This window comes from Corvus moneduloides, chromosome 3 (assembly GCF_009650955.1).
Source record: "Corvus moneduloides isolate bCorMon1 chromosome 3, bCorMon1.pri, whole genome shotgun sequence".
In the NCBI taxonomy this organism is placed as follows: Eukaryota; Metazoa; Chordata; class Aves; order Passeriformes; family Corvidae; genus Corvus; species Corvus moneduloides.
In genome coordinates, this window is record NC_045478.1 from 44,407,833 (window position 1) to 44,421,932 (window position 14,100).

General features: G+C 35.4%; 1 protein-coding gene across 3 annotated transcripts in view; it reads right to left on the bottom strand.

The window, feature by feature from the left end:
* Positions 1-14,100, bottom strand: part of ASCC3 (activating signal cointegrator 1 complex subunit 3) — a 255,012-nt gene that overhangs the window by 224,901 nt on the left and 16,011 nt on the right. For all 3 annotated transcript variants that reach the window (XM_032105143.1, XM_032105141.1, XM_032105142.1), the window contains exon 4: positions 11,254-11,837. In XM_032105143.1, coding sequence (XP_031961034.1) covers positions 11,254-11,837 — 584 coding nt within the window. The remainder of the gene's footprint in view (positions 1-11,253; positions 11,838-14,100) is intronic.

Below are 14,100 nucleotides of genomic sequence, written 5' to 3' on the forward strand. Positions count from 1 at the left end.
ATGAATATTTTTAGTTTTCAGCATCTGCATTTTTTTAAAGAATGATAATTTAAGTAGCATGTCAAGTTATTTAACATTTAATTTGATTACTTAGAGCAAGGAGAGTCAGTAGACACTTCATTCTAGAATTTCACTTGCAAATTCCACTCAGCTCATTTCCACAGTTTTTTTCCTCTAATGAACTTAACATGAGTACAGAAAGGTTTAGTCATGACTTCTACGTGATAAAACCAAGTACCACAATTTTTTGCCATTCTTACAGGTAGCGTCCAGAAATCTAATCTTCACAAACAGAGGTCTTCAAAAAACATTGCTGAGTAATACAAGACAGTAATATATAATTATCTATACAATATGTGGCATTCATACTATATTTAATAAAAGTAATAGTACAAGTAATATAAGATGCTGAAGCATGGATGATTTTGTTGCATTTCTGAAGAGTTCATGCTTAGATCCAGCACAGCATTAACATGCTAATTTAGAGGCCTAGAGAACTTCTGCAACATGACAAAAATATACATGTGAGACATTCAGTTTTGACATCAAATATCCAAGATTTTCCCTGTATTAATGTATATTTGAAAGCTATTTCACATAATCTTTTCTATTTCCATAATAAATACAATACTCATTAAAAAAATTGTTTATGCTCTAAACCAAGCTGTTTAGGCAAAGTTTTTTTACAGACCTCCCAAATCTATTTTGCTTTTTAAATAAAAACTTGCTGTATGACTCTTCTGTGTTCACACGAGTATTCAATGTTTGTTCACTGGTTTATGTAGTTATTTCTACATCTGCTTAGATCAGGTTTTCAAGACTATTTTATTAACAGTGTAAAATTCGGCAGATTAACTACTCTTTATCATTTTAACTAGTTTAACCAGTCATTGTGTAACCAGATACCCAGTTCCTCTGTGGGAAAGTCTCATAAAAATGCCACAGCACCATAACATCTTCTAAGTGGCAAAATTTTCCCAAGCACCATAGAAATACATGTTAGTGCAATCCTATTTTGTAACAGGGCTATTTTGTTGGCTGTGGGTGTAAAATAACAGCTATATATGGTTCAGAAATCACCTCTGTAAAATATGTTAAAATATAAGCACAGACTAGGACAGGTAGTAAAAAAACCAACCTTTTCAAATCAAGGAAAAGATCTTCAACTGATTTTAATGATGCTCCTATTTTATCCCAGAGGTTCTGCCTTTGCGCTTACACACAATTATTATTTAAAAATATATTAAATTTTCCTATTTCTTACACTTTGGACAACCACATCAGCCATTTCACCACCAACTTCAGTTTCTGGCCAATTTAATTTTCTCATTCCCTAAAAAACTGTAGTGTTTACTTATGCATCAGTACATAATCCTATTTATTACATTTCAAAATGTGCTTCCCACTAAATTTTCTAAAAATTATGTATTAAGTCTACTTACATTGGCCTCAAATTCTGCCAAATTGCATTTTGACATCAAAGTTGACTTTCTTCCCCTAATAGTGGTTTAATGAAAACTGTGCAGGGAAAATAGCAGCCTTGTGCTGGGGTCTCGGAGCAGCTTTGGTTCTGCTTCAGATGAGTTAGAAAAGCTGCAGCTGGAAGTCCTATGCCTGAAGAGAAGAGCAGCAGAAAAGCCAAGCTTTGGCTTTGACGGGGAAGAGACAATCCTCTGGGAGCAATGAAGCATACACAATTACACTGATGTGCCGAGCTAGTGACAGGTAAAACTGAGTTTCCAATATCAGAGCATTTGGAGGAGCCAAACCTTTGCAAAGTCCAAAACTTGGCATTCTACAAAAGCAGCAAGAAGCTGACACTCTAGGTAGGTCCTATTTTGCTTAAGAAAAGCAAAGTAAACATCTACTTTCACACCTGCATGCTGCAGTTATCCGATGGTGAAGGTCAGCTTGTAACTAGGGAAATGGCTACACAGAACATGCAAACAAGCTCCACTTGCCCTCTAAGACAAGCAGTAGTATTAGGCAAATATTGAGGCTGAGCCAATTGCATTGTGCACAGACAGTGAAGCCTGTTTCTTGAAAGCACTTCTGTTGGAGTCTGCACAGTATGTCAGATGAATGATCTCAAAACTAGCACCTGCAAGAAAAACTTGTCTGAAAAAAATTGAAATGCTGAAGTACTTTTCACAGTTCATGCTATAATGTGAACTGTGAAGACTTCAGAGCTCTTAACATAAATTACATATTCAGACTACTCAGGGCATTGCTCTCAATACAGACCTTATTGAGAATTATTGAACTGAAGTCAGGTTTAGAAATGTAAGCTACGTATTTCTCAGGTCATCAGATTTTTGGATACTAAAAGTTAGAAAATACAGTTTTTATGTGTAAATGTTACACTACAGTTCTGACTACTCTGGAAAGCAATGGGCACGATGTAAAGAGAGAACAGTGTCTGCAGTGTTTGCTACTGACAAGCCCCTTAAGCCACTACCAGGAAACAAAATCTACACACGCTTTCCTAGCTTTATTCTAAAACAAAATGCTTGTGCTGTTGTGCAATGTTGTATAAGCTCTTCCATTCATTTACCTGAAGGAGTGAATAAGTGTGTGCAGTCTGTAGGAATTAAAAAATTATTTTGTAGCTGGTTTTCATTTTGTGCTCTAAAATACACTCTTTCTTATTGAGCTGTATTTCAATGTCAGCTCACAGTCTTATATTTGTCTTACCTTACACATTGAAAAAAACATTTAAATGTTCATATAAATAATGTCAGGCTTTTAAAGGATATTAGAAATTTGGTCACATGAATTAGGACTTTATGTAATTTTCTCTTATAACAATAATAACCTTTACAGATTCCTGTTTAATGCAGGAAACAAAATGAATGATTTTTCTGGACAACAAATGTCTGTTATTTAGATAGATACTTAATTTAGGAGACCAATTTAACACATCTGAAATTGAGGTCACTTTAAAACCTAATTGGCATCACTTGCAACACAAGGACTATTTATTTCCTGTATACCATAATTCATTAATTAAGTTACACACAAGGTTAAAATGTAAGTACTTAAAGAGACACACTCCATTTACTTATCATGAGATTCTACTAATAACAAACTTGTAACAAAACAAGAAGCCTTTTAATTTAAACAAACCCAAACATATGAGGGTAAGGAAATGATTTTTTGGTAAGAAATTCATCATAGAAAATTAAGACTTAAATTAATATGGAATTTGGAGTAAATATACAAATTTTCTCCAATTACCTCAATTTTTTCGTTTGAAATTACAGAATCACAGAAATGACTGAAGCTAGAAGAAACCTTTGGAAATGATCTAGTCTCCCAGGCTGGAGATTCCCCAACCTCTTGAACAAACTGCTCCTGTATCTGACCATCCTTGCAGTGACAAAATTTTATGTTTACATGTAATATCCTGTAATCCAATTTATGTCCACTGTCTCTAGTCCTGCCATTGGGTATCACCAAGAGAAGTCTGGCTCCATTTTCACCATGCCCTCACCACCAGGTCTCATCAGACTCTCAAGACTTCCCTTCTCCAGGCTGAACAACCCCAGCATCCTCAGTCTCTTCCTGTATGTCAGATGCTCCAGTCCCTTCATCATCCTGGTGGCCCTTTTCTGGCCTCAGTCCAGTATGCCCATACTGGACACGGCTCTACACCTTTCAGATTTTACTTGTTCATCCTACTGCTCAAAGCAGAGCCAAAAAAATGCACAAGAGTGTGATGTTAATTAAGAAAGTTCAATATTTAAGTAGTAACTACAGATAGTTTTCATAGCTTTTCTCTGTGTCTGCTCTCCATTTTATAAGCAAACTGAACCAAGCACACCTCTCAATAAAATACTATTAATAATAAAGTGAAAAGATATGGGAATCCATATATTCTCCAGGTTAAGAGGCAAGTACTGATCAAAGTCAGCCTAGACACACATTTTGTCATGATCAGACTACCACGTGAAATGCAACATCGACACTTTTTTAATTAAAACTTTTTCATATTCAGGGTGCTTATGTGCGTTGTTCACATAAGAGGGGACAGCATCAGATAGAGTAAGTGATGGTAATCTAAGAACTGTGGGGCTTTTTGAAAGACAATCATGATAGGAGAAGGTGGTATTTACCCAACCTTACAACACACAATTTTCCTTACAAGCACTGTGAGACACCAAGTAGAGATTTCCCCACAAAACATCCAGCAAACATAACAGTGAACATTATGCAGGAAAATTTAAGGGGTCTCATCTCCTTTATCAATCCATCAGTTTTTAGAGTAACATACTACCCAATGTTTATATGTATATCAGAAATTATTTTCAGCAGTCAATATTCTAAAAAAAAAAAAAAAAATCCAACAAAACAGAGACTGTGTTTTAAGAAAATATGCATCTATGAGATATGTGATAACAAGATTTCTAGAAAAAAAAAAGGCAAACGGTACCTGAAGGGCCATAACATTATTATCCATTGTCTGTCGAGCTCTTTACTTTTCATTCTGATCAGAATTAACAACACTGACCAATCCCAGTTTACTGGGAATGACATGCCCTGTGACTTGCAAGCTGCAGTGGAAGGCTGCTACTTCTATTGCCAAATCTATCCTATATTATGTTTTGGTTTAGACAGGAAGAATTTCTAAAAACAAAATACCATTGCTGCAGGCTGAAGGATACACAGTTTAAGAAATGCAACTTAGTTTTCAAGTATCAAGAAAACACATTGAAATCCAAGAATCTTATTAAGTTCAACAAGGACAAGTACAGTCCAGGAATGCAGCACAGGCTGGGATCTATCCATCTGGGGAGCAGACCTGTAGAAGTGGAGCTGGGGGTCCTGGTGAACAACAAGCTTGATGAGTGAACATTGTGCTGCTGTGGCAAAGAAGCCAACAGGATGATGGGTGGCATCACTAGGGCATTACCAGCACAGAAAATGAAGTCCATTTCCCACTCTACTCAGTGCTTGCCAGGCCATGCCTGGAATACTGTGTTCAGATTTGGTCCCTTCTATATTAAAAAGATGTGGCCGGGCTGGGGAGGGTCAGGAGAAAGGCCACTGGGAAGCCTGCCATATGAGGAAAGGCTGAGAGAGCTGGGTTGTACAGCCTTGAGAAATGAAGGCTTACGGGAGACCTCATCACTGTGCTCTAGGACTTAAATGGTGCCTTGCACTAAAGATGCAAGAATCCCATTTAGAAGGATTCACATGGAAAGGACAGGGCAATAGGTACAAGTTAATGCTGGAAACATTTTTATTGGACACAAGAGGAAGATTTTTCACAATGAGAAAAATCAGTCATTGTAATAATCTTTCCAGAGACGTGGTGGATTCCCCCGCACTGGACACTTTTAAGATTCAGGTGGGCAGGGTGCTGATCCATCTTGTCTAGATCATGCCTTTGCCATGAACGGTTGGACCAAATGATCCTTGAGGTCCCTTCCAATGTAGTGTTCTATGATTCTATTTATTGGCTCATATCCCTACATCAGGAAATAACTTTAGTGTATTTTCCTTTGCAGGTGTACAGGCACATTTTCCATTTTGACTTCCATGGACCAGCTGACTTCACTATCTAGGTCCCTTACTATAGTATAAATTTCCTCTTTGAAAGGAAAATCTTGACTCTTCAAAGTTACTAACAATATTTTAATTCAGTTCAATTTCAAAATTAAAATCAAATTTTTCTACAATTAAAATATTATTTTGGATATAAGGATAAAGTGGTTAAAGAGAAAAGAGCACAGATATAAAAATGACCGTACCGAAGCTAGGAACCAAATTCAAAGCTCACTGTTAAAACAGCTTGAGTGAAATGTAATCTTTCATAAATCTTCAGAAACTGACATGAAATTGTAGGCCAGGGATCACACATCTACAAGGGCAATAACACTGTGGATAAGAAAAATATAAATATGATTGGAGATAAATTAAAAGGATCTATTTTGGAAAGAATCAAAAAAACATTCAGGTAACTGGCAAACGGCATAAACATAGCATGGGCATACTCATGATACATCATTTGGTCTAACACTTCATTAATCTAGAAAATTAATAAATAGCAGTTGTCTTACATCTGGACTTCATTTAAAACATTGCAATTTTCCACATGAAGACTTGTTAAATTTGTGAAGATAAGCGTTAATAGAAGAATTAAAAGTTGGCAAGGAACTGCCTGAAGGGTAAATGAAAGGAAAGGGAATGTTTAAAAGGCATAGCATCACCTGGAAAAGAAGTTATAAGCACAGTTCTTTGATGATCATTTTTAAAACTGCTTTAAAAAAAAAAAAAAGGACAATTGTAGTACATAGGAAAAGTGATCATAAAACCAGCCCTGAATAAAGTCAAAAAGCAGAAAACAAGGGTTCTTTTTAAACACCCAGGCAACAAGACTCTGGAGCAGTCTTCAGGGGAGAAGTTGGGACAAATTTTCCCACATTCTTTTGTTAATGAGTCTTCCTCAGTTCAAGATACTGAATCACTGACAGAAAAGATGCCTTCTAGATTCTGTGAAAGTTTAAATAGATTTTGCTTTCCTTTACTCTCCTGTACTTTGGCAAAAAGGCTGGTGGCAGACACAGAGGAGCTTCCTGCCAGTTCATTGAATTGACAGATTAGTTAAGCTCCCCTTGTCCCTGATCCCATGAGCATCTACAGGTTCAACCAACAAAGCATATTGGCAGACATTTGTGGTGGGATTAAGGTAAGGCAACAGAAGCAATGTAGATGAATTCATGTGCAGAAAAAAACAATCATTATCTTGCTACCAGCGACAAAGGCAGCTAAAGAAAACTTACATGCAGAAGCCTGAGAGACAATAGGGCTCCACTTAGAAGAGACTGGGGAAAACTGTCTAAAAGTCTGTTGCTACATCAAGCATTCAGAGGCACACAAACATCACACTGAAAAAAAAATTCCTACTTAATGAAACAACAAAATAATCTGTTAACTTCCATTCCGAAATAAGTGTAAAAAAACCTCAATTTCAGTAATAATGCAATAACCTTTTGGCTCTAATGAAGAGTGTATTACTGGATTGAACCAATAAAGAATACATACAGGAAGAGGTGCTGCCCAACTCATGACCTCTTTTTTTTATCATATCATATCTATATTCCACAACTTGTACTTTTCTGGTTTCAGGTCTACTTTGATTTGGAATTAATGTTTTTCAGCCTTGAAGGAAGGACTGAGATCCTTCAAACTCTGCATTACTACCCTCTGGCCTCTTACTGTAGTTTTTACTACCTGACTATTCTCAGGTGCTTATGACAACAAGGAAGAAAACATATTTCACATTTTTGGTAGAGTGATGAATACTGAATTATTTTTAGGAATGAAACAAAACGCAATGTTTGCTTCACACCATGACAGTTTGCAATGCATCTGGGTTGTATTTACTGATAGAAGCCCTGGATGCCATAGCATGTGTATCTGCTAACTTTTTAATGCAGAGAGCTGGAAACAGTCACAACCATAAAGCAGACAAAAGAAGCCTTGTGCCTGGGCTTTTAAGTGGGCAATTCAGTGCATCATATATAGAGGTAAGTAAATATATGTACTGTTACATAATAGTCAAACTACTGCTTACAATGTAGTTTTCTTGAAACAGTTCTGCTGTTTCATATCTTAGCCTCGTGTTCTTCTAGTAATTTATACAGCATTTAAAATGATTTTGTCTGGGAAACACCATTGAATCTAATTTGCTAAATGATACTAGTATTCTTAATTTTATTTGGGCAAAGTTCTTGCCTTGTCCCAAGAGGAATAAAATGCACAATTTCTCATAATGTATGCTGAATTAATAAAATCTTAACACAATTCTGATTGCATTTCCCTTTTTTTCCCCTAGTTATTTTATCTCTACAGGAAATATCTTCTTGTTTTGTTATGATAAAGGGATAATGTACCCTCTCCCTTAGTGTAAAAATAGATACAGTTAAAACAAAATTCAGAAAAATTTTGCAGATAAACTAGACATGGGTTCACAGAAGAAAGAGATGTCCTCTAAGAATAGCATGATCTAATCAGAGGGACTAAACTCTTCCAACTTTTTCCTAGTTACTCTGGGAGGTGCTAGGTGGAAAAGCTGCTAAAATGCTCTCAGATGGTTCCAGTCTTCATTTATCATATACTAGAAACTGAGGGCTCAAATTGACAAATGCACTGCATACTAAGTTTTAAACAAATATAAAAATAAAAACCCACAACAGTTATTGGCCAAACTATAGTTGGCTATTGTTTTTTTCTTCTTGTTTTTAAATAATGGTGTTGTTACCGCATCATTACCATCAACAAAATACATATGCTCATCAACAAAACCTGACACACTGAAAAGTGTGTAGCTGTCATTTCGCTTTACTAGACTTCGTGTCCCCAATGAAAAGCATATGTCCCAAACACTTAGAAAATAAGTTATAACTCCCATATCACTCCAATCATAAGAATCAATTTTCTTCTAATTAAGAGTCACCAGTGATATGCCAGATAAACAAACTGTCCCAAAGGAAGAGTGGAATGTTCTTAAATAGTGAAAACAAAGAACAAAGTATTTCTTCTACCTCGCCAACCACTTTAAACATAAACTATACACTGCTGGAGAAAGCAACTAATTTCAATTCCTTGTAGAGCTCATTAAGTAGATAAAAACCTAAATCGCATATAAGTGTGCCTATACATACACTACAAAAAAACCCTAAAACATGCCACCCCATAAATTATCTTAACTGCTCATATTCTTAATGTGATCCGGCACCTCAATAAAATTTGCTTAAGGATCAAATGAAATTGTCTTACAGAAGTCCACTCGCCAATATCCTCACCACAGTCACATCCTTTTCTTGTTTAATAATAAACACACAGTGGTATCTTCCTCTTTTAAAACATAAAAACGTGTTTTATAGATCTGGATTTTTATTTACAAAGAATTATCCTTTCATATCAATACTTCTTTTTTGGGGCTTTTGGGGGGCTTTTTTGTTTATGAAGAAAAAATATATTTTGTAGCTTACAGACACTTTAGCCTATATTCATTCCACTAAGAAATGTAGGATGTTCAGTTTGCATGATCAATCAACTTGTTATACCACCTCACACAGCAAGCCTCTGACCTAGTTCTAGAAATGGGTTATTTTCAGGTTTAAAAGCACCATCTGCTCTTAATGATGGCACCAACAAAATTATTGCAATAAAAAAAAAAATCCCTAAGTGATAGTAAAATCCAAAGTCCAGAAGAAATTTTCATGTCATGACTATGCCTACAGAGAGCACAATACAAATGCCAGCTAGCTTTTAACAAAAGGTGATCAGGTTCAAATTTGTCGTACACCCCCGTGACCCCCACATTGTGCAATGAACAATGAAATAAGACTCTTGCAAGGAAAAGCAACAAAATAATGAGAATGGGGAGATCTTTTTTTTTATTACTAGGAGGTTTTAAAAATTCAAAATAAGATGCAGTTTTCAGACACTTGAGGGAAGAAATCCTTTTCCTCTCTAGTGACGCAAACAAAAGAAACTAACTCTTACATTAATTTTCAGTTCACTGTCAAACAATTTTTTCATATTATCAAACTAAAACTTCTGTAAAGCCATCAAATCAGAAATTTTGCCCAGAATTCTTTGTTCCAGGAACTGATGGAAAGTATGTCTTTATTGGTGACCTACATAAAAACTGATAGCTTGAACTTTCTGCCAATTGATTTAGCAATCCTTTATGATCATAAATTTGCAAAATAAAAATAATGTTATTTCTTCGTGCATCAAGTGAAAGGTTTAGAGCTTTTCCTTTGACATTTTACAAATTAAACTCAGGCATTAAGTAGGCATTATGCAGAAGTATGGAATTATTTCTGCATACCCTATAATGATGTCAGAAATCAGTCACTGATCTAGAAAAAAAAATTGAAATCTTTATCTCTGTACAATTAATATACTTCAGGTCCCTTTCACAAATAAACTCTTTTTTGTGTTTCATTTCACATGCAAGTTTCTTTATCCAATTTTCTTACCCAAGACCTGTTCAGTCTTCCATTTTCATGTGTCTTCCCTCAATATGACCACCCAAAGTATGAAGCTGTTTGCAGACACATATTAAGGTATTGTTTCTCAAATATATTTCAAGGCAGAAAAAAGTAGATCAACTTCCATTTATATTTAGGATCCATAAGAAAATATACATATCCAGAAAGCAGCTCAAAGGACAGCCAAAATGTGGCCCACTGATTACCAAACAAAACAATAATATGGCTTTAGCAACTATACCATTACACATTAGATATCCACATAGTTATCTGAACTTAAAATAAAGTACACAGGTCCTCTTCTCTATCACATAATGTTTTTATTAAGAAGAATAAAATCTGCAACTGCAATGGCAAAATTCCTGAAAACTTTCACTATATTGTCTTTCACAGGATTGTCTATTCCTACTACCAGTTGTATTTTGGTAGCAAATTTCCAAATCTAGAGTCTTTCTGAAAAGTCAGCTTGAGAATTTAAGTACTGGATGTTTTCACGAAAGGAAAGTAGGGCAATATAAGAAAAATAAAGTAAATGTAGCAGAAGAGTGCAGAGGAAAAAAAATTACCTAATTGCTTTAATTCTTTCCTTACCCCATTCAAAATAGTTCCCCCTTGTCTAGATTGATCCAATCATCTCTTGTGAACACACGTGGAAAACATCTTCTCCAGCCTTTAATCATACATTTTTCCCCTTTCTACTACTATACTTATCTTTCAACTCCAGCAACTGTTCCCTCTCCCCCACATTTTCTCTGCCATTTTTGTAACAAATACCAGCCACCCCCTTTCCTCATCGAAAGAAACAGACTTGATATGACAAAGTTTTAAAGCAGCAGCACCTGCTCAGCCTTCGAGCAACAGGGAGCCTCTGAAATTGGAGATGAAACCTGTCCAAGAAAGCTAACTTCAGCTCGTCTTTGCAAGTTCCTCACACTTTTATAGGCTATTTAAACTGGCTTTTGCTTAAGAAGAAAGTATGGAAAAGCTGAGTAAATGGCCACAAAAAAAAAAATATCCTGTCCATTGTGGGGGAAAAGGAGATTATTCATATAAACCTGATGCTCTATCCTTCTTCTCCCTGGTAAATGATGATGCTGCCACAAGATTTTTCTCAAGCCAGATTAAAAAAAAAAAAAAAAGCAGAGACAACAATTGGATAAAGTATATTGGCATAAATTAATATGAAATAATTGTATGTTTTTGTAGCATTCAAATATGCAGTATGGTTAATGTGCTAGTGTACCTCATTTTGAAGTTCATCGGCACTTTTGGTAGAAGCAAGGATCTCATACAAAGTGCAGCAGAGGTCCTCTGTTGTTGGCCCTCCAGGGTTACCTCCTTGAGATTCCTTCAGGTACTTTCCAACTTCACACCATAAAAAAGAATCATCTACTTTTTCCAAAGACTTGAGATTAGATTTCTCATCACAGTAGTTCTGTAAGTGATTCAGCTGGTTATTCAAAAATTTGTTATAATCTAAGCTTATATTTTTCTGTGCATCAGTCTCACCATTCACAGGCAGCTCCTCAGAGTGATCCAAATCATGCATGTCAAATGAAAACACTATATTTTTACCAAACAACACTCTGTTATCACCATTTTGCTCTTCAGCCATCTGTATGAGGGCTGTAAGCTGTTCTTCAGTGAAGTGAGAAGCAATCCGAGACATGGCATTACAAGCTGCAGTAGCAGATGATGACGGAAATGGCCCAAACATCTGCTTGATCACCTTTGTCTCATCATGGCCAACACATTCCTTCCCACGAAATGTCTTAAAGAGGAAAACAGCTCCACTTTCAATTGCTTCTTGTCCATTTTCAGCTCCAACTGTTAACAAAACCATATGTAACTTAATACACTTAACACTAAGAGTGTTTCATTACCTATAACATAACTGTATTCAAATTCTTGCTGCAAGTCTCATCAGCATAGATATCAAAAGAAGACCATAACAAGTAAGAATTGTTTCAAGGTACTGAATTATAAAAGGTATATGATAATAAAGCATCTGTCTTCACTATCCTTCTACATACTAAAAATTCATATGAAGAATTACCAATGCTTTCTTATCTTTCTGAGCTAGAGAAAAAAACTTGCTAGAGGTCTTAAACTCACAATTGTATATTTATAAGCTTTTTAATGTTAACAAATTCCCACTTTGTCTCACTATTTATTCACTGCCTAATCTGAATATTCATAACAGAATAAATGTACAGAACTCAGCTGGAAATTACTGAATTCTTGTAGTAATTCCCAGTAGAATTACTTCAGAGTGTGTGCTAAGTTAGAAAAATTGCTCAAAAAATTTAAAGCAAATAAATGTATTAATTTAGATTTCTAGCTACAAAATATCATGTTATGCAAATAAACAATATATTATTACATAAAAACATGAATATATTTCTTACACAAATATTCACAAAGGTACTCAAGGAAAACATAAGGAAAACACTATATGAAGAACCAATATATCACTACTAAACAAAATTTTAAAAGTCACCAAGCATAACCTAAACAAAACCAGCCAGCATACTGGGGGTTTTGTTCATTTTAAATGAGGACAACATGCAAAATTTTTTTACTTGTGACTTGATTCAACTTAGGTTAGGTTTGACACCAGAAAAAGCAAGGGTTTTCTTCCCCACAATTGAACAGGAAAAAACAAAAAAATTCTAGCATAAGCAGATGGAACAAGGCTGAGTAGCTAGAAATGTAACATAAATGGAGGTGGCTACAAATTCAGTATTTAGCTGGACTCTTCCTTGGCTTTGAAAAGCTGAAAAGTTCAAGGCCAGGACTGGAGGTGATATTTACAAGATAATAGATACCTACATATGGAAGATACATTACATAAAGATACCCACATATACAATAGACATGTAAATATGTCTCAGAGGAAAAAGGTGGTTCTGCATTTATCCCTTTTAGCATTAGCTATACAGGAATCACAAAAAAAACCCCTACATCCAAAAAGTTGTAGTTTGTCTGCATGAAGCTCACTCTTATATTCCTAACATACAAACACATATTATTATTTAAAGTCACTTGTCTCGGAACAGAAGTACAGATTACTAAACTAAAAGAGCAATTGAAGGATTTGAGAAAAATCTCTTAGGTTTACTAAGTGGTATTTCTCCTTTATTATCGACATCTCCTTTCTGTAAAGCATCTCTTGAGAAAATACTACTCCTTACATCTCAACAAAATAAGCCAGACAAGATGGTAAGAGATGCACGACTAGAAGCTAGTCTTTTTGGTTTTTTGTTTTGTTTACCTGCCAACATTTAGTCCAGTACCTCTTGTGATTAAACTATATACAGTGGATATTTAAAACAGCTTTCTCGATCAGTATCTATTATCAATACAGATTGCACTTTCTCCTACTAACTCTGTGGACTGATGGTGCAAGCTCAGTCCCCATCCTGCATAACTTTCCCTCGAGCCTTGTGTGCTGCAAGTGCCAGCTGAAATCTGTGCGCTGAAGAAGAGGTACCTGGGTTAGGGCAGAGAGGTGGCCCTTCTCAGAGGTCTGTCTCAAAAAGACAGCAGCCAGATGCTTAAATTCCAGCCCAAAGAGGTGTTAAAAGTCTACTAACAATACTAATCAGAGTTTAAAACTTTTTGTCAGTGATTTGAGAAAAACTCAAAATTATACTTCTGATGACTCGAGAAAGCAATAGCCATTACAACGATTAATAGCTATAACAGGCATCTTCTGCAACTGTACAGCACAATTGACTACCACATGTTGGACATGAATAACTTGTCTAGCCTTTTTTTGAAAGTCTGTGTTTAGACATTTGTTTCTTTCTCAATTTACTAGGTATTTCCAAAAGAATGGTTGAGAAATAGAAATGTAAGTGTGGCAAGTTAACATCTGTATTGCGGTAAAAATCTCTGGTCTATAATACCAAAACCAGGCAAATATATTTATTTTTATTAATTTTCTCTGTCTTTTTACTTAGGGTTCTATTCAAGATATTTGAAAAACAATCAAAAAAGGAGAAAATATACCTATGACATTGAAAGGAAAAGTCCTTAAATATGTGACAGTAAGAGCTTGAGCCAGGCACTCAATTTATGAGCTGAT